The sequence below is a fragment of the Odocoileus virginianus genome, chromosome 12, assembly GCF_023699985.2.
Source record: "Odocoileus virginianus isolate 20LAN1187 ecotype Illinois chromosome 12, Ovbor_1.2, whole genome shotgun sequence".
NCBI lineage: Eukaryota > Metazoa > Chordata > Mammalia > Artiodactyla > Cervidae > Odocoileus > Odocoileus virginianus.
The window spans coordinates 41,406,713-41,429,479 of NC_069685.1; the positions used below are offsets into that span (position 1 = coordinate 41,406,713).

The 22,767-nt window shown below is 59.1% G+C and overlaps 1 protein-coding gene across 26 annotated transcripts in view; it reads right to left on the minus strand.

Moving 5' to 3' along the window:
• Positions 1 to 22,767, minus strand: part of FBRSL1 (fibrosin like 1) — an 83,379-nt gene that overhangs the window by 6,634 nt on the left and 53,978 nt on the right. For 2 of the 26 annotated variants that reach the window (XM_070475001.1, XM_070474986.1), the window contains 10 exons: positions 7,042 to 7,087; positions 4,190 to 4,505; positions 3,859 to 4,079; positions 3,093 to 3,161; positions 2,725 to 2,924; positions 1,957 to 2,007; positions 1,664 to 1,759; positions 1,045 to 1,113; positions 862 to 894; positions 587 to 658 (listed from right to left, as the gene is read on the minus strand). In XM_070475001.1, coding sequence (XP_070331102.1) covers positions 587 to 658; positions 862 to 894; positions 1,045 to 1,113; positions 1,664 to 1,759; positions 1,957 to 2,007; positions 2,725 to 2,924; positions 3,093 to 3,161; positions 3,859 to 4,079; positions 4,190 to 4,505; positions 7,042 to 7,087 — 1,173 coding nt within the window. Of the gene's footprint in view, positions 1 to 586; positions 659 to 861; positions 895 to 1,044; positions 1,114 to 1,663; positions 1,760 to 1,956; positions 2,008 to 2,724; positions 2,925 to 2,997; positions 3,162 to 3,858; positions 4,080 to 4,189; positions 4,506 to 7,041; positions 7,088 to 22,767 lie in introns of all 26 variants that reach the window. The other 24 variants (XM_070474989.1, XM_070474991.1, XM_070474987.1 and 21 more) reach the window with 24 other exon arrangements.

A 22,767-nucleotide genomic window follows, 5' to 3' on the forward strand; every position in this document is an offset into this window, starting at 1 on the left:
TACCTGAGATGACAGACAAAAGTGTGGAGACCCTTCTGTGATACAGGGTGCGGGATCCCATCCTGGCCTCCCTCAGCACCCCAGCCCACTCTCCCTGGCTACAAGTCCCCAGGCTTCCCAGGGACGCCTCTTCCCTGCATCGCTCAGCCAGGGCATCTGGCATCCCCCACTGCGGGAGGACAGCCTCAAGCTGGGTTCCTCTTCACCACCTGTCCCCCCCAGGAGCATGCAGGCTCCATGAGCACTTATGTTCAACTTTGTCCGTGGCCCACAGCAGACACTTAATAAATACTTGGGGGAAAGGGGGAGCCGGGCCAAATGCTCCCTGGGAGAGCTTTGAATGACAGACAGCAGGGAGGCCCAGCAGGATAACCCTGCCTGGGTCATCCTGGGTGACCAGCTGGGATGTGACTCTGAGTTCCCCATACACTTTCGTCCTGCTCCCCAGATCCGACCCCTGCTGGCCCGGCCCAGCGCTGGGGAAAGGGGCACATGCGCACACGTGTGGACGCTGGGGAGGGCCTGGCCCAAGAAAGGCGCCCTCTGAACCGCAGGCCTGGCTGGCAGGACGAGCAGTCCAGCTCACCTTTATCTTCTGCTGATGGTGGTAGATCTGCCAGGCGATCTGCACGTGCACAGCGCACCACTTCCCCGGCTTCTGCGACGGGGGGATGGGCTCAGCCTCGCGGCCAGAACCGTCTCCTCACTCCCCACCCCCAGATCCCTGCTGTCACAGGGCACCCCTGGGCCACCCCAGAGAGTCCTCCCTGGCCTCAGACACTCCCTGAGGTCCCACCGGGCCCCTTCCTCCCAAGGTGAGACACACACAGACCTTACACATGCAAGCACGCACACACTCACCCTGATTGCTGTCCGGTACGGGTCGGACACCTGCTGTTGACAGAGGAGAAGTGTTAGACCCAGGCTCTGCAAGCAGTCAAGCCCAGAGGAGCTGGGGAGGGGTGACTATGTGAGCCTCGTGAAGCCATGCTGGCTGGATGCCCACCCGGGAAGGAGAGAGGCAAGAACACCGCTGCCACCTACCCCGGGGGCTTTCTGCAGGAGGGTGTGAACCGCACTGGCCCGGCCTGTTAACTCGAGTGGGTGTGAAGTCTGAGGGGAGAGAGGGACACCGCACGAGACCACTTTGCAGGCTCCGTGCCCAGGTGGCACCAAACCCCCCCCCCCGGGTCACCAGTGTCCACCTTGCCCTCCTTGTGGGGCCCTGCACGCTGTCACCCGGGATGGTCTGGCTTCCCACCACACCCTCCGTCCGGAGGTTTCTGAAAAGGTGGCAGGAGAAGGCTCTGATCGCTGTGCTGGGTGAAGGCAGCCCTACTGCAGGGAAGGTGAGCAGAGCAAGCCCGGTCCCTGGTGCCTAGGCCTCCTGCAGTGTGGATGGCCTTGGGCGGCTGCTGTCCACACTCCACCTCTGCTCCTCTGCACTGCTCCTCCCAACCCCCAACCCTGAGTGCTCCCCGCTGAGGAGCAAACAAGTCAAGCAAGGCTCTCCTGGCCCCGAAGGTCAGGATATTCTGCACTGAGGTGAAAGCCCTTCAGGTGCCACCCGGGATCATGACTACCCTGAGAGATGCTGGATGGGGGGGGGCGGTCCTGCAGCCCCTGCCCACCATACCCACCCCCTCCTGGGAGCAGCTGGTACCTTGGGCTGAAAAGCACCCTGCAGGGATCCAAAGGGGCCTGGGTGTGGGAGCAGGGCGGGCAGTCCTGGGACGGCCGGAGGGAAGGGCGGGAAAAACTGCAAGAGAAGGTGGGAGGGGTGTTCCAGGGGCCTCACCGGGCACTCGGACATCCTGGGCAGGGGCGTGGGGCCTGGCCCTCTGGTCCCCACCCTGCCACGCCTGCACTAGGTGGGAAGCTACATGGACAAGGCGCAGCCCGACCTCCACACCCCCCACCCTGCCTGGCGATCCCAGGGCACGCAGGGACACTCACGTTGGAATGTCGGAAGTAGGGGCTGTCCAGCTTGGGCGTGTACTTGTCAAACTGGAAGGGAAGGAGGCAGAGAGTGAGGCCTCCCAACCTTGCCGATGCCCTCCACTGGCCAAGCTCCCACCCACACCGTCAGGCCAGGCAGCGGCCAGAATGAGGCTGGCGGCCTCCAGCCAGCTGTCCTCCAGGCTCCCCGAGGGTGCTGGCCCATGGCCCTTCCCCGTTCTAGTGACCTCAGCACAGGAGGTACAGACTTGCCCACCTGGGTGTCTGCAGCCATGACTGGGAGGGGAGGGCATGGAGCCCAGGGCGGGGGTTAAGCTGCAGGGGCACACTGAGGCCACTGCTAACTGGCCAATGCCCAGGCAAAGCTGGGAGGGGGCTCTGCCCACAGCAGCTGGCTTGGGGACGAGATCTCAAGGCTCAGGAGCATGGGAAGAGTCCTGATCTGCATGGCCCCTAGTCCTGGTCCTCCTGACCTGCTGCCTTGCTGCCAACTGAGACATTGAGGACCTGACATGGGTACAACTGGACCCACGGTCATGTGGACGGGGGTGTTCACCCAAGCCCAAGAGAATGGCCCAGGGCAGGATGCTTCATGGGATGACCTGGGAGCAGGGGATGGGGGGAACCAGAGGAGGGGCTGGACGGACAGGCGGACCGAGCGGACAGTGTCAGCCTGCATGCGTGCAGAGAGCGTCTGCGTGTGCCTGCTGCGTGTCCCGCGCCCGGGGCCACCCCCTCCCGCCTGCCGGCACGCAGCCTACGCACCGGCGGGGGTGCGGCGGGTGGCAGGAGCGGCGTCGGGGGCGGCCCGGCAGGGAAGGGGGCGAATGTGTGTTGGTGCTGGTGTGTGTGCTGGTGTGTGTGTTGGTGCTGGTGGAACTCCGCCCGCAGCAGAGCTCCCGGGCCCAGGGGGGCGCTCTGGACCAGAAAACGCGCGTTCAGCTCTTGCCTGAGCAGCTCGTGATCTACAAGAGAAAAAGAGAGAGACAGAGAGGCACGTCGGCCGCGGGCTCCCGGCGGGGCGAGGCGGATAGTCACCTGGCACTCCCGGTTTCGGCAGGCCAAGCCGTGGTGGCCGCTCGCTACGTGCGGGCCCCAGGGTGGAGGTAAGAGAGGTGCCTGTGACCAAGTACCAATCAGAATCCCCGAATGAGGCTGGCAATACATGATTGGCTGGCTGAATGAGATCAACAGGCTGGCATCTAAAGGCAAGAGAGAACACGGTGAGCCACCCTGGGAGCCCGAGACAGCCCTGTCGGGGAGCCCTGCCCGTCCCAGCCTCCCCCAGACCATTGTTTTGGTCCCAGCCTGGGGCACTGAGGTGCCCCCAACTGAGCTGGGCTCAGACTTTTAGAAAAGAATTGGAGACCCATGAAAAATCCTTAGTGACCTAAGATTCGGCCATGAGGGGGGCACTTGCTGGAATCAAGCAGTGAGGCAGAGGTCAGGCTAGCTGCAGTTCATCTAGGGCCCCGTTACCCCACAATTCAGCCCTATCCACCCCTACCCCCACAGCAGCCTAGGGACGGAGGGATGGGAAGAGACACACAGCAGGCCCTGGGAGCCCTGATTGCAGTGATGACTGAGCAGCTCCAAGTTATACCAACTCCTGGCTCCGAACTGCCCTACTAGGCTTGGCAAGGGTGGAACAGGGAGTGTATGTCCGTGTACACGTGTGTGCACGCATAAATCTGTGTGTGTGCACAACTGAGGCCCTGGCAGGAAGTTTCCTCTGCCCTGCACTGATGGTCTGGAGGAGGAGGTGGGAGAGAAGTCTGTCTCTCCGAGGCCAGCCCCCGCTTCCCAGGGGCCACGTCCCTCCCTGCCCAGGGGTGAGGAACCCAGAGTGGAAAGGGAACAGGCAGTGACCCTGGCCCCACCGACGGCACCCAGACCTACCGGCGGGGTGTCCTGGGATGACCAGGCTGTTGGCCGGCAGCGCCGGGGGCGGGGGCAGTGTCGGGGGCGCGGCGAACATGGCCGCCGCGTGGTGCTGGTGCTGGGCCTGCGAGCGGAGCGCCAAGTGTGAGGTAGAGAGGTGGGGGCCCGGCCCGTGAGGCGACAGGGACGCGTGCTTGGCGAGCCCCAGGCTGGCACCGCTGCTGGCACTGCTGCTCCTGCTGCAGGGAGGGGCGCTCAGTGCCCGGCCGCGCGCCCCGCCTCCGCGCCGCCCCGCGCCCGCCTGAGGCCGCGCAGGCTTGGCCCCGCGCCCACCTGCGGCTGTGCCCACCTGAGGCTGTGCAGGCCGTTGTGCGCGGCCGGGCCGGGGCCTGGGAAGGCGCCCGGAGGGAGAGGCACGTGCGTCAGGAGCGGGGCCCGGGGCTGCGAGGGTGCAGGTGGCAACTGCGGGGCGAGGCGAGGCAGCGCCGGGGCTTCCTTCTTGACCAGCGGGCTGGCCGCGGTGCTGGCGGAGGGCAGGACTGGCGCAGGGCTGCGCACCGGGGCCAGGAAGGGCGGCTCGGTGCTCAGCTCACGGCTGCGCTCCAGACCCGAGACCTTGGGCGCTGCCCCGGTCTTGGCCTCGGACTTCTCGCCCAGCGTGGGCCCTGCGGAGAGAGAGGCAGGGGTGAGTCTGGGGTTCAGGATCATTTTCAAAGGGGAACTAGGCGGAACAGAGCCCCTGCCCACACACCTTGGTATAACCCACCCCTTGCTCCCCAGGGAGGCTACCTGTCTGGAGGGCCAACCAGCAAGGTGTGTCGTGTACCTCCTGCTCACGGCCATCTCAGTGCAGGCGCTCTTATGGCCGTTTTATGGAGGGAGACTCAGAAGGTGAGAAAGCCGGCTCAGTCTGGGCACTGGGCTCCAAGGTCTGCCGCCCTATCTCCCACCACGGTAGCGTCACTTGAGTGAGTGGCTGCTCTTTCTTGACCCACCCGACTGACCCAGGGCCTAAGCTCTTTCTTGGGTCCTCACCCTGGGGGAGACTTTCTGGATGACCAGCCTTGCCTAGTCTGTTGGGAGAAAGTGGCTGCCTCAACTCATCACCACCCATAGCCTCTGCTCCCCTCTGAGCTCCAGGCCTGCCTTTGGGCCATAAGCAAGCCCGCTTGCTCATTCCAAGCCCTCCTTTTGAAGCTGCTCCAAGTGAGGTCTCAGGTCACGTGCCCAGGGGCCAGGTGGAAAGCATGTGTCCAGGCCAGGGGAGGCACCACCACCCATCTGAAAAGCTCTGCCTTCAGGGGATGACATCCCAGTTTTCCAGGAGGAATGGAAATTCAGGTTACTGAATGTGGTTGCTTCATCTGGCCTGTTGGTTGACTCCACTTCCTCCTCCAGGCCCAGGGGCCCATGCAGATGGCAGCCACGCAGAGTGACACGCTGGCCACAGCCTCCCCTGTGGCTGCAGGGCAGTGTAACCCATAACTCAGGCTGGCAGAGAGATGTCTCCTCTGCTCGGGCGACACCTCCCTGCCTTGGGCCTGTTTGCTTAGGAGCAGGCCTGAGGAGGAGGCCACTGCCACCACTCCTGCAAAGAGGACAGGAAGCTGTCAGCCCACGTGCTCATAGCTGCCTGGGGAGGCTGGCCCCCTCTCCCCTCCTGTCTCTCTCACTTCTCCACACGCAAGGCTCTTCCAAAGTGAGAGCAGCCATCAGAACGGAAAGAGGAAGGCACGGGCCATGCAGACCTGGATGTGACCCCAGGCCTGCCCCCAATGCTCCAGCCCTGCTGGCGAGTCCTGGAATCTCTAGAGCCTCCTGCCACTGACAAAACCGTGAGTGCTGCTATTGATCACCTCCCTCCAACTATGCACCTCTCTGGATACCTCAAAGCCTTGCCCAGTTCCCTGAACTCTGCTGAATCATAACCTCCAGAACCTGGCACTGTGACCTTATTTGGAAAAAGGTCTTGGTAGCCATAATCAAGCTAAGAATCTCCAGATGAGAACAGCTGGGAATCGGGGGTTGAGGGTGCCTAAGTCCAGGGACAGTGTCCTTAGAAGAGACAAGAAGAGGAAGGGGCCACATGAAGACAGAGGCAGAGACGGCAAGGATGCAGCCAGAAGCCGGAGGATGCCCACATTTGCAGGCAGTATTAGGAGCTGGAAGAGGCAGCAGGGACTCCTCCCCTGGAGCCTCTAGAGGGAGCACAACCCTGCACACATCTGACTCCAGACTTCTGGTCTCCGGAACCATGAGCCTGTTGTTTCAAGCCACATGGTTTGTGGTCATTTGTTGAAACTGATAACACCCTACGTTAATTCTGTCTGAAATGTCTGCTGAGCATGCCTGGCTCCAAGGAGCCTCTGGTGGGCCTCCTTGTCCGGACTCTTCAGCAGGCATCGGCTCCGCTGCAACGCCTGACTTGAAGAAAGGGATTCCTGAGCTGAAGGCACGCACAGGCCATGCCCAGCTACCAGGCCAGCAGGACCTGTGGTGCACTGGGTACCCCAAGGCCTGTCCTGTGTAGTCATGTCCTAAGGGAGCCTCCCAAGCAAAAAGACTCCTTCTCTGTGCTGGGTCCAATGACACCTGTTTTGGGCCACAGCCACGACCAACAGGCTGGGCTACAAAGGGCTATCCTGGCCTTGATGGGATGGTGCCGGCCAGAAGAGCTTTCTGTGAGAATGGGATGCCAGGCACTTGTGCCGTCCCACTCGGGATTCACTGGCTAGGGCCCAGGTGTGGCTGAGGAGTGAGTCTAGTCTGTCTCATGTTAATATAAACAGCCACAAGTGTGGTGGTGGCCATGGGGGCCAGTCCACACTGACGGGGACGCTTCATGAGCCGGGAGCTGCTGTCCATCCCTAGAGCATGGGACTCCATGAACCTGGGAAGGGCCTGGGAAAGTACATTCCTAATGGTCCCCGGGGGTATAGGAGACCCCCCCCCCACTTTGGGAACCACCACTCCAGATCTGTGTGGCTCTGGCTGAGACACTGGTCCTCCGCTCAGCTCCCCCTGTTTCCTTGTGGCTGTTTCTGGGGGTGTGGTTTGCATCCTTCAGTAAATGGGAACACCTAATTCTGGCCTCAGGCTCTGCACCTAAAATCCAAGACAGAGCTAACTTGGGGCCTCCAGCTCATTTCAGGAGTGTGTCCTGTGCTTTTCTAGGAGCCTGGAGTCCAGGGACACACTTACCTTTATCGGCTGCCGGGGCAAAGAGTTTCTCGGAGCCCACAGATGCCTGGAAAAAAGAGAGGAGGGTCAGGTCAAAGAGACCTACAAGGCTGGGGTGAACCTGGCCCTTACCCCCTGCCCTGGGCACCCAGAGAACAGGTCTGGGCAGGCTCAGTACACATGAGGGCTGCCCAGCCTGGCAGAACACATCTTTCTGTGCCCACTGCCCCCACGTAGGAGGGTGACCACACCCAGGTCCAGTGGACTTGTACACAGATCACTAGGCCTGTGATCAGGGACCCAAGGTTCCACCCCTCAGCAGGGATGTGGGGGCTCAGTGGCCCTGCTGGGTGGGGAGCTAGGATTGGGGAATCTGGGTGCCTCCCTGCAGAGCCAGCATCAGGAACCTGAAGGCACTCCTGGGCCTGGCACTGGAGGCAGCGGGGTGGGAGGAACAGAGTGGGAATGCCCCCCACCCCGAGGCTGCAGGCCACCACCGGCCAGGCCTCAGACAGCCTGAGTCACAGGTCTGGGGACCACAGCCGCCGTAAGGCACCTAGTGTCCAGGGTGGAGTGGGTCCCTCTGAGTGGGGGCCAGCCTGCTTCAGGGAGGAATGTGGCAGTTTCTGGTGGGCCCCTGACCCCGCTCAGCCTCTCCCCTCCTGGGGAGAGGCCCGTGTGTGCACAGGACCTTGGTGAGGACAGTCAGGATGAGGACGTGGCCCTCACGCTGGTTCACAGGCAGAGGCCCATAAGGCTGTTCTTAGCAGATCTTGTCTCCCTAGTTGGTGGTGTTTTAAAACAGTTTTACTGGGATGTGATTCACACACCATACAACATACCCACTGAAAAGTATAGAGCTGTGAGCAACCCTCACCACAACCTGTTATAGAAGACTTTCTGCACCCCAAAAAGAAACCACACGCTCTTCCACTTTCACCCCAATCCTCACATCTCCCCAAGCCCTGGGCACTGCTACTCTGCTCCCAGTATCTGTGGATGCCCCGTCCTGGACTTCCACGGGGAGAAAGCAGCCAGTGGTTGCTATTAGGGGTGGGGTGACTGAGTACTGAGGCGCATGAGACCCCCCTGTACCCCATAATGGCCACCATCAGAAAAGACAGAAAACGGCTGGGCTTGGTGAGGGTGTGGAGAAACTGGAAGCCTTGTGCACTGCTGGTGGGAATGGAAAATGGTGCAGCCGCCATGGCAAGCAGTATGGAGGTTCCTCAGAAAACTAACCACAGAACTACCATGTGATACAGCAATCCCACTTGTGGGCATCTGTCCAAAGAATTGAAAGCAAGAACAGACATGACAGGTGAACAAACAGATACAAGAGTCCAGGCAGAGAGAGGCCCCGCGGGCTGGAGCCCAGGTCTGCAGGGAAAGGGCGGGAGCTGCTCGAAGCAGCTCCCTGGGCCAGGGTCATACCAGACCTGCTGACGGAAATACGCAGAGCAAACCGTGACACCTTCACATGAACACGGTGCCCCTCACACCTCGTGCTAGGGTGGGGTCACCTTCCTAACCCTGCCCAGAAACCCACATCTGAAAGAAAACAGGTGGCAAATAACCCGAAACAGGCTCCCTGAGCCTCAGGCTGGACGGGCATTGGGCCAGAGGGGAGACTGCAAGCCTGCCCGCCCCCCACCCCCCAGGAGGCCCCAGTGTGGAGGGTGGTGGCCAGGATGCTCCTCCCCCACTGGGGCTTGGGGGCATCAGGGAGGCTGTGACTGTGACTTCTTCCCATGGGTTCCCAAGGCACCCTGTGTGGTGAGCAGCAGCTGTCAGAATGCCTGGATCCCTCGAGGAAACCCCAGGGGGTGAGTGGTCCACCTGAGCAGGGGGTCTGAGGGGCAGGATGGCGAGGTCAGCAGTGCTGCCCACCCACCCCTCAGGGCCTGGGTGTAGACACCTCATGCCCACTCGCTTGGCACCAGGCGTGGCCCCAGCTCTGCTGGGAGCTATGATCGCGTGTCCAGGCATGAGGTCAGGTGCCCGTGGAGCCCTGTACCCTCCTGTGAAGGCCAACAAGTCACCTACCCTCCTACTCCCAGGGCCTGCCCAAAGATCCCCCGCCAGGGCCTCAGCCTCAGAGGACTGGACCCTCACCATGACCCCAGGAGGGGGTCCCGATGTCACCCACACTTGAGGCCATACAGCTGCTGTAATTATTATTAATAGCTGGTCTCATTAACAGTCTCACAAATTAGTTCTCCATATAGCAGCCGAGAGTATCTTTCAAAACCAAAGCAGAACAAGTCACCCCAGGACTGAAAACAGTCCAGCGCCTTCCTATGGCCCAAAACGGCAGTGTGCATTTCTCCCCCAGCCCCCCAAAACTGTGACCAGCTGGCCTGCCTGGGCCCTGACCCGGGAATTTCAGTTGAGTCCCCCAGGCATTCCCAGACCCCCTCAGTCTGAGGGTGCCTCCCTCACTGGTGCAGGTTTAAATCCTCTCTGCTTACTGCCCTGCACCAGCGGGAGGAGGGCATGAGTGGGCACTCGGCACCCCCAGATGAGAGGAATAGGAGCAGGGGCCGCCACTGGCCTCTGCTGAGGATACCCTCGTGAAGGTCTTTGTTACCTGTGGCCCTGACAGCCCCTCTGAGCCTGGCCCCGTGCAAGCAGCCCACGGGGGTCCCCAACACCTCCTGGGGTGCCTGATCACTGCCCTCAGCAGGTGAAACAAATGAGCTAAGGGATGAGTCTCAAAGCTATCATTACATTCCAGGGGTGTGGTCGCTGGGCCACGAGGATGGGGAAAGGCGGCTACCTCCTGGCAGGTGGTGCCTCAGCTGCACCCTCTGTGCCAGCCCTCCCTGGAACCCCCTCCTCCGATATAGCAGGGCATCTCCATCGCACCAAGGCTGATAGTATGGGAAGGAAACAGCAGAGGCATCACTCTGAGAAAACAAGTTTGTTTCCGTGGGGCACGACTGTCCTAGGTCCCAGACTAGGAGTGAAAGGGTGAGCAGCAAGTTCAGTTAAGGCTGCAGGTGCCCTTGCCCAGCCCAGTAGGAGGCCCAGCCAGGCCAGTTCGGGTTCACTTCAAGGCCCCAGATTGGAGCACCGGCTTCCAGAGCCAGGAGGTGGCGCGCAGACCCTGGGAAAGTCAAGGGAACAGAAGAGGGGGGAGAGGAGGAAGGGGTGAGCAGCAATGGGGGAGGGTCTTCCCTCGCCCTGGAGACCCCTGGGATGCTGCCCAGGCAAAGGCAGGAGGCAGTGGGCCGGCCACTCTCCCCTCCCTATCTGGTCCCCACACCACACTGCTCAAGTTAAAGTTTGCTCAGGGAAGTTGAAGGATCCAAGTCCCCACAGGGGTCACAGGCAGGGACCTGGCAGGCTTCCACCACATGGCAAGGGCCTGGACACCTGGCTAGGCACAACCGCGCCCATTGGAAAAGGCTCTCAACAAACACAGGAATCCTCAGGCCCCAGGATCTCTGGGGTCGCGGCCCTGGCTACAGCCCCCTTGCCAGCACAGGTACAAAGCCAGCCCTTGCTGGGACATGTCCCAGGTCGAGGTCCTTCGGCGATTTTCCTTCCAGGACAAGGGGTCTGGAGCCGGCTAGCTGACCCAAGGCGGGCGAGCAGTCCCAGCGCAACCACTACACCCCTGCTAATAACTTCCCGAGGATTATCTCCTGGGACATGACCCAGGCAGCGCAGGTATCCTCCCGCCCTGGCACTGAGCCCGTGTAGGGGTGGAAGCAAAGGGTCACTTCAGCCAGAGTACAGGTTAGAGGTCCCCGTGGAAGGGGCAGGTTCGGTACCAACAGCGTCAAGGCCAGCACTCACTCCCCAAAGATAGGCAATCCCAACTGCGGGCCGTGAAGGCGCGCTTTGTCTGCGAGGACCCGACCTGTGGGGCAGCCTCGCCCCAGACACGCGGCACAACCTCCTCCGGTCGCGCCCCGCCCCAGACAAAGAGCTCCAACTCCGGGCAGGTGAGCGCGACGGGCGCCGGGAACCCGAGCCCGCGCCGGGGCGCAGACAAAGGCGCCCCGCCCCCCCCCCCCCCCCCCCCCGCCACCTGCCCAACGCCCTACCCAGCCTACGACCCGAGCCCCTCTGCGCCCTGGCCGAGGCCCGGGACCCTCTACGGGTCTGCCACCACGTGCGCCCCAGGGGCGCAGAAGGAGGTACTTGGGGGTCTCCGCGCGATCGGCTCCTGAGAGTCGGAATGCGCAGAGCGCCGGGGGCCTCTCTCGGTTCTCTAGAGGGGGCAGCGGCTCTCCCAATCCCGGCCTCCAAAGTCCCGAGTGCCTCCCGGGAGTCACCAGCTCTCACTCACCGCGCGCGCGTCCTGGGTCCCGCGCGCTCTGCTGACGATCGCCGCTAGTCCTCGGACCAGAGCCAGAGACGAAGCTGGGCGGCATGGACGCCGGCGGCCGAGCGCGGGCCCCTGCCAGCCTTAGACCGTCGAGGTGGCCCCTCTCCCGTCGTGCCCTGCCTAGCCCGAACCCAGGCCGGGGGCGCACGGGCCACGCATGACCCCCACGCCGACTTGGCGCGCGCCGGGATGCTCGCAGTGCGCACTGGGGTCCCGGGCGCCGTGAGGCGGTGCACGGGGACTGGAGGCGGAGGCGGCGGCGGCGGCGGGTGCACTGCTGGCGGGCGCGCAGGCGGCGGCCAGGGAGCGCGGCGGGGAGGGGCGGGGGCGGGGCACGGGCAGGCCCGACTAATCCAGCCCCGAGGCGTGGATCTGCCCGCGCCGGGCAGCAGGTTTGGGTTCAAGCAATCGCTGTGCCATCCCCGCCACCAGGTCAGGGCGCGGTGCCAGCTACACCGAACTATGTAAGGGCTGACTCCTCCGATGCTCACAGCAACGAATATGGACGGTTCCTACGCCCAGTTTACAGAGGAGAAAACTCACAGAGTCGCCGAGGTTGAGCAGCTGAGACTTGAAGGGACACCAGAGCCCCCACATCTGTCTGATGTAAGCTCTGCCCTCGGTTTCACCATTGGCGAAGTGGGGATGCAAAGTGGGAGAAGAGGTCCCAGTAGTTATTGTAATTGCAAAATGCACAGCATACGCCAACCCTGACCACTATTCCAGAGCCATCTAGCCACTGCGTGGACCAAAAGAATTGAGATTCAAGGGGAACAACTGCCCCTTTAGAAAGTCGAGTACACGTGTGTTAGTCACTCAGTCCTGTCCAACTGTTTGCGACCCCATGGACTATATGTAGCCCGCCAGGCCCCTCTGTCCATGGACTCTTCCAGACAAGAACATTGGAATGGGCTGCCATTCCCTGGTGGCTCAGTGGTAAAGAATCCACCTGCCAAGGCAGGAGACAGGAGATTCACAGGCCCATCCCTAGGTCAGAAAGATCCCCTGGGGAAGGAAATAGCAATCTATGCCAGTATTCTTTCCTGGGAAATCCCATGGATAAAGCAGCCTGGAGGATGACAGTCCATGGGGTCACAAGAGTCAGACACGACTTAAGCAACTAAACAACAAAACAATGCCCCATATGGATCCAGGTGCATGGGGCAGCATATTCCACTCCACAGCGCACAGATGCAACACCTGGATGGCAGCAGCACAACTCCCAATCAAGAAACTTGCTGTAAAAAAAAAAAAAAAATCCATGGAGAGAAATGGGATGGAATGGTTGTGGAAGGAGTTTGAGAGCCCCACCTCTAAGCTGCTGTGGGACTGGGGGCACTAGGGTGCCAGTTCTGGTGAGGTATCCAGGGACCCACAGCTCAGAGCCCAGGTTCAGGGCCTGCATATACCTGCCCCAGGCTGAACGATCAGAGGTGGGTCCTTTCAGGAGGGAAGAGCGCAGCCATTCAGTTGGGACCATGGGAACCAGTTCCAGAGCTGTGAGGGCTGGGCCAGTGCCCCCTTTTTCAAAAGGCGGCAAGACATTGGCAAACACATGCACTTGCACAGCCTACAAGAAATCTCCAACCTTACAGAACAAATGGCTAATGGTGCCAGCCTCTAGGTGGGGCTTTTAAGTCCTTTTGCTCTACTAAATTACTATTTACATGTATCAATTTACCCCTTACCCTGCCCCCTAAAACACCATCCCTCCAAACTCAGTTTCTTGCCATAAAAATAACATGTGGGTGGCCCTTGGTGTGTGTCAAGCAGCACTGTGCTGAATGGCTTCTAAACGTGAAATCACTGGGCCCTCATGCTTATCTTTGAGGACATACTACAGTCATCCCCATTTTGTTGATGAGGAAACAAAGTGAGGAAACAAGTTGATGAGGAAACAAGTGAAGTGACTTGCTGGAGGTCATAGAGCTGGTATGTAGCAAAATTGGGATCTGAACCCTGGCAGTCTGACCAAAACATGCTCTGTCTCCAGGAAAGCAACAGAGGCTGGACCTAGGACTTGGGATTCTGGTGGGAGAATCCTGACTCTCAGGCTGGAGGTTGGGGGGTGTCTGCGGGCCTGTATGCTCCTGTGCCCACCACACCATGACTGAGCTGGGCTGTAGTACTTGGCCCGGCTCCAAGGCCTCTGGCAGCAAAGCGGAAGATATTCATGCAGTGGGGTGTCCCTACATACCTCTCTGGGGTCAGCAGCAAAAGGGCCTTAAGCCTGGAAATCTGTGAACCTTACACAGCAAAGTGGAATTGAGGCTGGTCCTCCATTAACTGTGAGATGGGGAGATGACCCCATGCTGTTTTTGTTCAGCCGCTAAGTCGTGTCTGACTCTTTGTGACCCCATGACCAGGCTTCCCTGTCCTTCACTATCTCTTGGAGTTTGCTCACACTCATGTCCATTGAGTCAGTGGACATGCAACCGTCTCATTCTCTGTCGCCCCCTTCTCCTGCCCTCAATCTTTCCCAACATCAGGGTCTTTCCCAATGAGTCAGCTCTTCACATCAGGTGGCCAAAGAATTGGAGTTTCAGCTTCAGCATCAGTCTTTCCAATGAATATTCAGGGTTGATTTCCTTTAGAATTGACTGGTTTGATCTCCTTGCTGTCCAAGGGACTCTCAAGAGTCTTCTCCAGCACCACAGTTCAAAAGCATCAATTCTTCAGCACACAGTCTTCATTATGGTCCAACATTCACATCCGTAATGACGACCCCATAAGCACAGTTTAATCACAGGGTTGTTACTAGTGGGAGGGGGAGGTGGGAAGACGCTGCCTGCTGGCTGTGAAGATGAAAGGGGCCAGGAGTGTGGGCCCCTCTCTAAACTCCGAAACACCACAGATGGATTCTCCTGGAGCTGCAGAGGGACCAGCCCAGTCCACTTGACTCCCACAGACTGAGAGATAACAGTGTAGTATTCAGCCACCAAGTTCGTGATAATCTGTCACAGCAGCTATCCTCACACTGAGGACCCCGATGAGGGGATGGTATGCAGAAGAACAAGCCCTTGGGCCTCCAGAGCTGCCCAGACGTGCCATCAACAGGCCCGAGTCAGCATCAGCCTAGTGGGAGCGATGGGCAATACGCTGGGAAATGGGCAATGAGTCAGACGGGGTGGGCAGCTCATTACATGAGCTGAACGGCAGCTGGGGGAGACTTCCCATGAGGGGCATTTGAGATGACACCTGAAAGAGGAGAAGGGCCAAGCTGAGGGGAGGTCTGTGGAAGAGTCCTCTGGGGCAGCCACAGCCAGTGCAAAAGTCCTTGAGGCAGGAACAACCTGGCAGGGCCTTCCATAGAGGTGGGGTGGGGGCACAGGGCCTCGAGGCCATGACGGAGCTCAGGCACTTGTGCTGAGTGACAGGAAGAGGTGTGTGTGGAGTCTGAGGAAGACAGAGATGGTGAGGTCATTAAGAAGGCCCTGCTGTAGGAGCCACCACAGGGCTAGGTGAGGTGCAAGGAGCTGGGCTAGGAGCTGCTGTGACAAGCAGGTGTGGGGATCAAAGGGAGTGGGACCCCTCCAGACTTGGGGACAGGGACTGTTCCATGGGAGACATCAGCCAGCAGCTGGTGACGGAGCTTAGAACTCCGAGATGGTGACTTTGGTGCACCAGGTCAGGCGCCGTGCAGTTGAGCAACTGAATCCTCTGGGCCCCCAAAGGTGTTCCGTTGTCATGTGTCCTACAGATGAGCAGCCAGGCTGCACCCAGCCTCTCCAGCTACCTGGAGACCCCACCCCTGGCTGTCACAGGTTCCAGGAGCCAGGGTGGGGGTGGGGAGAGCAGGTGGGAACGGAGGGCTAGGCCAGTGCTAGGAACCAGTGGGAGCAGCTAGGAGACTCGCCAGCCCTAGCCCGGCCTCATCACCCTGGTAGAACTGAGTGTGACCAAGGTCTCAATGTCCCCCCTTGGCTCCTGTCTTGGGGCCTCTCCTACTGCTGCCTCAGACCTTGGAGGAGATCCCGTCTTCCTGTAATGATACGGCTTCATGTCGAATATCATTCTTAAGTCCAACATGGGCACTGAGTCCTTGGAATGGCTGCAATCCTGGCCCCACCCTCTGGTTTGGGAGGAAAACCAGACTTTAGGCAGGACCATCTTTAAGTCCTTTTAGAAAGAAGAATGGTGTGATCTGAGAAGACCTAATGAGGATAGAAATCTAGAAAGAAATAGAGTGGGACTAGATTAGCAGGAAGAATGAAGGCAGCTGTTGGAGACCACAGGGACGTCTCTCAGACCTTCAGGCCAGACAGATGTAATCCACTCGCGGCCTGTGGTCAGCAGCATGGTTACCGAGAGTTCCGGGGTCAGCAACCAATGTTCTGTGTCTGTTGTCCTTAGGCAGAGCAAGGGGAGGCGTTGTCACGGGGTCCATGCAGGATGCTCCACCCACAACCAGGAGGCACTAGGAGTACCTACCCCATTGCCACTCAGTCAGTGGCTGGGCTTCCCTCTGCTAGGTTAAGATGGTGACAGCCAGCCGGCTCCCTCATGGCTAACTCTCAGAGGGGCAAGTGGATGCAAGGGGCTACAGATGAAGGCCCATGGGCCATGTGACAGGAACACCTGCCAAGACAGGGTGCTATGTATGTGAGGAGGCCAGTGTGGCTCGGGGGTTGGGGGGAGGGGGGACAGGCTTCCTGGGCCCAGCTTCTCCGCCTTGGTTAGTTCTTGCCAAGGGGCTGTGTGGCCTTATACAGAGTGAGCTCATGGGCATGGAATGGAACCCAGGTCCTCTCAGCCAGGCTGGCAGGCTCAGCTGAGGAAAGGGCATGGGGGGGTGGGGCAGAGTGCTGACAGTCTGCACTAGCATCCAGTGTTGGGAAAGAGGCAAAAGCCAGAAAAATCTACAAATGCTCACTGAGAGGAACCAGAGATCAAATTGCCAGCATTTTCTGGATCACCGAAAAAGCAAAGAGAAAAAAAAAAAGAAAAAGCAAAGGAGTTCCAGAAAAACATCTACTTCTGCTTCATTGACTATGCTAAAGCCTCTGACTGTGTGGATCACAACAAACTGTGGAAAATTCTTAAGAGATGGGAATACCAGACCACCTTACTTGCCTCCTGAAACCTGTATGCGGGTGAAGACTTAACAGTTAGAACTGGACACGGAACAACTGACTTGCTCAAAACTGGGAAAGGAATATGTCAAGGTTGTATACTGTCACACTGCTTATTTAACTTCCATGCAGAGTACATCATGGGAAATGTGAGTTGGATGAATCACAAGCTGGAGTCAAGATTGCCGGGAGAAATAACAACCTCAGATATGCAGATGATTCCACTCTAATGGCAGAAAATGAAGAGGAACTAAAGAGCCTCTTGATGAAGCTAAAAGCGGAGAGTGAAAAAGCTGGCTTGAAACTCAACATTCAAAAAACGAAGATCATGGTGTCCAATCCCATTACTTCATGGCAATCAGAAGGAGAAAAAGTGAAAGCAGTGACAGACTATTTTCTTGGGCCTCAAAATCACTGTGGACCGTGACTCCAGCCATGAAATTAAAAGAAGCTTGCTCCAAGGAAAGCTATGACAGACCTATAAAACATATGAACAAGCAGAGATGTCACTTTGCCGACAAAGGTGCGTATAGTCAAAGCTATGGTTTTTCCAGTAATGTATAGATGTGAGAGTTGGACCATAAAGAAGGCTGAGTGCCGAAGAATTGATGCTTTTAAACTGTGATGCTGGAAAAGACTCTTGAGAGTCCCTTGGATAGCAAGATCAAGCCAGTCAATCCTCAAGGAAATCAACCCTGAATATTCATTGGAAGGACTGAGGCCGAAGCTTCAATATTTCCCTGATGCTGGGAAAGACTAAAGGCAAAAGGAGAAGGGGGCGGCAGAGGATGAGATGGTTAGATAGCATCACTGACACAATGGATGTGAACTTGAGCAAATTCCAGGAGATTGTGGAGGACAAGGAAGTCTGGTGGGCTGCAGTCCCTGGGGTCACAAAGAGTTGGACACGACATAGTGACTGAACAACAGAAGGTCACTAAGAGGGCTGGTTTGCCCTCCTCACTGACCAGAAAAAGGAAATCTAGTGCAAAACAGCTACAAGGGGGTAAATGCAGATTGTGCCAGAGATGTGAAATTTCATGCAACTGAGAAGACCCTTTGGAAAGCCTTGGAGGAGGGAGCTTGGTGATGGGCTTGGGAGTACAGTTGAGGGGATGCAGAATGGAGCTTTTAAGGCAGTGGCCCCTCTGCCATCCTTGGCACTGTGGCCACAACAGCCCTCTGCAGTTTGTGCTGTCCACGAGATGGCTGTGGGCAGGACAGGGCAGCCTGCCTTGGGCTGAGTGTGGCCCCCAGAGACAAGCACAGCCAGGACCTCAGAATGGGGCCATATTTGGAATGAGGGTCTTGGCAGGTGGGATCCAGGATCTCCAGGTGAGCGTCCTAGACTGGGGGCCCAAGTCCTATCACTGCGTTCTTCTGCACAGAGGAGACAGTCATGGGGGTGTGGGGGGCTGCATGACCACAGGCGCGGAGACGGAAGCCATTCCACCAGCTCGGGAAGCCTGAGGCCACCAGAGGCAGGAAGGCTCCTCCGGAGGGAGCACAGCCCTGCCCATACCTTGATTTTAGGCCCTGGGTGTCCGCAACCCTGAAGAGTGTGACTTGCTGTGGGTTGAGCCGCCCAGTGTGTGGTGCTCGAGTCCCGTGAGCATGAGGTGGGCACCCTGACCAGCCCATCCCTGAGGAGCCATGAGCTCTGGGTATCAGGAGGGAGTGCTAGAGGCGGGAGGCAGGCTTGGCTCTTTTCAATCAGAACAACTACAAAGCCCTTTCACTTGGGAATGGGGACTGGGCTCTGGTCTGCAGGTCCCTTAGTGGGGTGGGAGGCATTGAGTGGGGCGATGCCTCTGGTCCTACCAAGGGGTGGAGGTGGGATGGGGGTAGGGAATGGGACTCACAGGGCGGAGCCCTCTTGTGGACGCTAATCCAACTCTCTGCTGTGGCAGGGTTGGGGCATGCAGGGAAAAGCCTCAAGTCTGGGGGGATGGGATGGGCTGTCTCTAACCCCTGCCCCATCCACCCTATTTGTTCTCAAGCTCTGACTATGTCCGAAAGCATCTACTTGTTTTGTGCGCTTGGTCTTTGCCTGTGTCCTGATGAATCCCATGGTTCCCACCAGCCTCCCCACCTGCCCCAAGGTAGGGACCACCCACCCTGCACGCCTGCACCAGGCCCTGGGTGCCCCCAGCCCAGTGAAGCCTCCTCCGAGACTAGCAGGACAGGTGCAGCAATCTGAAGGGCCCCGGGTCTCTGGATTTTAGCCTAAGGAGACGCATTTTGGACTTTTGACCTCCTGAAGTACAAACCTGAGCTGCTTTAGGTCATTGGTGGTTTGTTATAACAGCTGTAGGACACGAGGACCACCCCCACCCCTGCATCTCTAGCCCAGGCCTCGCCATGGCCAGCTAGAATCCTTGCAGTAGCCTGACTCTCCCTGGGGACTCCAGTCCTGGCAGATCCTTGCTCAGTCCCTCAGGCTCCTCGCTGTGGGTTGGGCTGTAGGACAGACGTCACTTCAGAGGGTTAGCTGGGGGAGAATGACCGACGTGGGCAGGGCCCAGGAGGTATGGGCTACATTTTAGTCACCAGATCATAGTCCTTACTGAGATCTATGCATGACCCCCCAGTGCTGGCCCAAGACCCTCAGAGAGCAAACTGCCAAAGGCTCTTCCTTGGGCAGACCCGTGGGAAGACTCTCTGGGCAGAGCAGCCCTAGGTCACAGTGCAAGCCCCTCCCAATCCTTGTGAGGACACCCCTGTGAGGTCGCCCTGCTCCTCTGAGGAGCAGGTGGGGGTGCTGAGGTGAGGGTGCCTGGGGAGCACCAGCTTTGGGCGCTTCTGTCCCCACAGCATCTGGCCTGGGAGGGGGGCAGTGGCTGGGAGAGAGGAGGGTGGGTAAGCCTCCTATGGACTCCAGCAGGTGTCCTCAGGAGTGGGGCCGGGCCAGGCACATGGAGGAAAACCTCTGTGAGCAGGGGCGCTCCGAGGGCAAGCAGGGGTGTCCCGCGGGAACTGGGTGCTGAGCATTTCTCAGGGGGTGTCAGCCGGGGACGGCCGTGATGGTGCTGGCAGGGCCAGAGGGGCAGTGCCCCTTGATGGCAGCGGGGACGCATGCCAGGCGCTGTCTGTCAGTCTGTGTGCCCTTTGCTTGTCGTCACAGGGGACCTAAGGTGTAGACCTGCTAAGCCTCATTTCAGAGATGAAAACATGGGGGTTCAGAGAAGGCTGAGCCTGGACTGGGGTCTGTGCTCACTGCAGACTGAGGGCCTAGAAGCAGCCATGCTGACCCGGGGCTTTGGATGTGCTGGGGTGGGAGAGGGGGTGGGGGTTAAAGTGGGGGTGAGAGCGGGGCTGGGGCTGAGAAGCTGGCCAGACCACCTCAGCAGCCAGCACCAACCCCTGGAATCCCTGCCTCCACCCCAGGCTGCAGGAACCACCATGATGCCCAGTTCACAACGTTTAGCAAAGAGCCAAGGCTGAGAGGATAGAGGGCTGGCTGTGGGAGTCTGGCCCTCAGAGGGCCCCAGGCCCTCCAGCCAGCTGCCTGACCGCCCCCTCCCAGGTTCCTGCAGCCCAGCACGGGGAGCATGTCCTGGTGGAGTTGGGGAGGAGGGGGATGAGCCTGGCAGACAGGCCAGACAGACAGACAGCCCTCCAGAGAGAGCTGGGTGCTGGCCGGCCAGCCACCTCGCTGGGCCGCTCAGGCAGACGGCAGCTGGCCAGGCCAGCGGGTTGCCTAATGAGCCCCACACAATTTTTCACCCCATATTTTTCCAATAAAAAAGCAGTTAGACTCCAACCACAGCCATCTGGCCGCTGGGCTCCAGAGCCTCCTGGCAGCACGGCCGCCTTCCCCACCAGCAGTCTGGTGCCCAGAGCAGGACTTGGGGGCAGCATGGGGAAGCATGTGGGGGATTATGTGTGGGGGAGCCACATGTTTTGGGGTGGTGAGAGGGGCCTGCAGCCCAGAACATGGGCTGCCCCCAGGGCAGGGCCTGATCCCTCAGAAGGAAAGGTGGTGGAGAGGCTTTCCATCCATCTGTCTGTCTGTCTGGGTCTCTGACTGACTGTATCTGGGAGGCACAATGTCCTCACTATGTTTGCACCTGGAGCCAGAGGCAGACCCAAGGCTGGCGAGGAGGGGCAGGTGGGCTGGCAGGAGCCCAGGGTAGGGGCAAGGTGTGAGGGGCAGGTCGATCTGGCCTCAGATACTGGAGCAAACTGGCCAGGAGAGATGGGCCTGGACCTTCCTTCCCGCCCTCTCTGCCTGCCATGGCATTGCCAGCACCCAGCACGTGGGTGAGCCAGCGTGGACAGACCCCATCGGCTGCAGCCTCTCACTCTCCCGCCCCACCTGCACGCCCAGCTTGCTCCTCCTTCACTGACCTCTCCTCCCAGAGCAGCCCAGGTGGCTTCCAACTGGCTGCTTCACATCTGCTCTGTGCCAAGGAAAGTAACAGGTTAAGCTTGTTCTAACTTGTCCTGGGAGGCACCCCCGTGGGTGCGCAGGGAGCTGCCCCCTGGCCCGTTGGCTGCCAGGCTCCGGGGGAGGCCAGGGCGCTGCTGTAAGTGGACGCTGTCCTCCGTCCCGCCCATGCTCTTGCGGTCTCCTAAAGGCAGGACTTTGGCCATCCTGGATACCCTATGGAGACACTTGGCCTTCCTCCCGTCCAGCTCCTGGAGGAAGGCAGTCGGAGCACTGCTGGGGGCAGAGGCCTTCTCTATGCTCTCAGGAGGGGGCCCTGCCACAGGCCAGCCAAACTGGGGTGGGGAGGCGGATGGTCACTTTGGCTGAGGTCCTGGGCGAGTGTCTGCTGGGGCCCTCTGACCTGTGCGTGCTTTTTGATGGGCCCAGAGGAAGTTACTCATCGTCCAGAAACTCAGCTCGGGCAAAGGACAGAAGGCACTCAGGTCTCTCTGGTTATCCAAACTCTCCATACCCACCACCTCGACTCAGAACCAAACAGCCTTGAGTAACCAGATGTCCCTGCCACGGAGGAAACCAAGAAGTCTGAACCACAGTTGATACCCTTAGTGCAAAATTAGTGTCCCCAGGGGGCACTGCCGGGGTAAGGCTGTGTGGCAGGGACCTCCCAGGATGGTGGTTCCCCACAGGGCTTGAAACAAAAGCTGAACTTCTTGCCATGATTATTTGTTACATCGTGACCCCTCTGAGCTCATCCCCTCCCTCCCTCCTTCTGCTTCAGCTCCACTGGACACTTTGCACTAACATCATCCCTGCCTCACCACCTAGGTGATCAGTCACTCTGTAAGATCAATGGTGTGAGAAGAGGGAATGCAGATGGCTGGTGTTAGAACTGCCCCTGGGGATTAAGTGGTCACTCTGAGGAAGGGCTCCCCTACTGACTCAGATGGCAAAGAATCTGCCTGCAATGCAGGAGACCTGGGTTCAACAATCCCTGGGTCGGGAAGATCCTCTGGAGAAAGGAATGGCAACCCACTCCAGTACTGTTGCCTGGAGAATTCCATGCACAGAGGAGTCTGGTGGGCTATAGTCCATGGGGTTGCAAAGAGTCAGACATGACTGACTGACTAACACTTTCACGAGGAAGAAGCCATTTGCCAAGAATGGCCAAGCAGAAAGAGGAACCTGATGACTGCAGACAGGCCATGCCAGCCTAGAAGGCTGACATCCAAGCCTTTAGGTGAGAAAAAGAAACTACTAAGCCACTGTTGAGTCCAGTTTCCATTACAGAAGTAAACACATTTCCTAACTGATCTGGGGGCCAGTCAGTTCTGACCATGCACATCCCCATCCCAGTAGCAGAAATACCAAGATTCAGCCATGCTGGTTGGTGAATACCCTGGAGCCCTAGAGTGAGCCCCTGTCCTAGGGGACTGCTCTGCGAAGCCCCATGACCTCCCCTCCATCAGGCAGCTCATGTGGCTCCGTCCAGGACCCCTCCTGCCTAGGCTGAGTGGCAAGGCTGTCAGTTGCATGGAATCTCAGCCCTGGCCTCTGGCCTCCGGCCTCTATCTCAAGCTGCCCAGGGACACAACTGAGTGTCACAGGAGACCCACATGCTCACGGAGAAGGCAAATTTGGGTGACCTGGGAGGAAACCTGTACCTTTCCCTGGCTTACCAGTCAAGGGGCTTTCTAAAGCATGACGTGGCTCTGTCCACTTCTGCAGACGCGTCTCCTTACAAACAAACAGCAGCAGACAGGCTTACTCACTCTGCGCTAACTCGCTCACTGTAGCCCCCATCAGTCATGGAGTAGGTGGGTACACCGGGGCATGGAGAGTGGGCGGCTTCTCTCTCCCTCCTCTGACCTTGGCTGGCCCTGCAACAGAGCCAGGGGCTGTCGCACGTGGGATTGGGTGTGTCCCCACATCACCCGGGCAGCCCA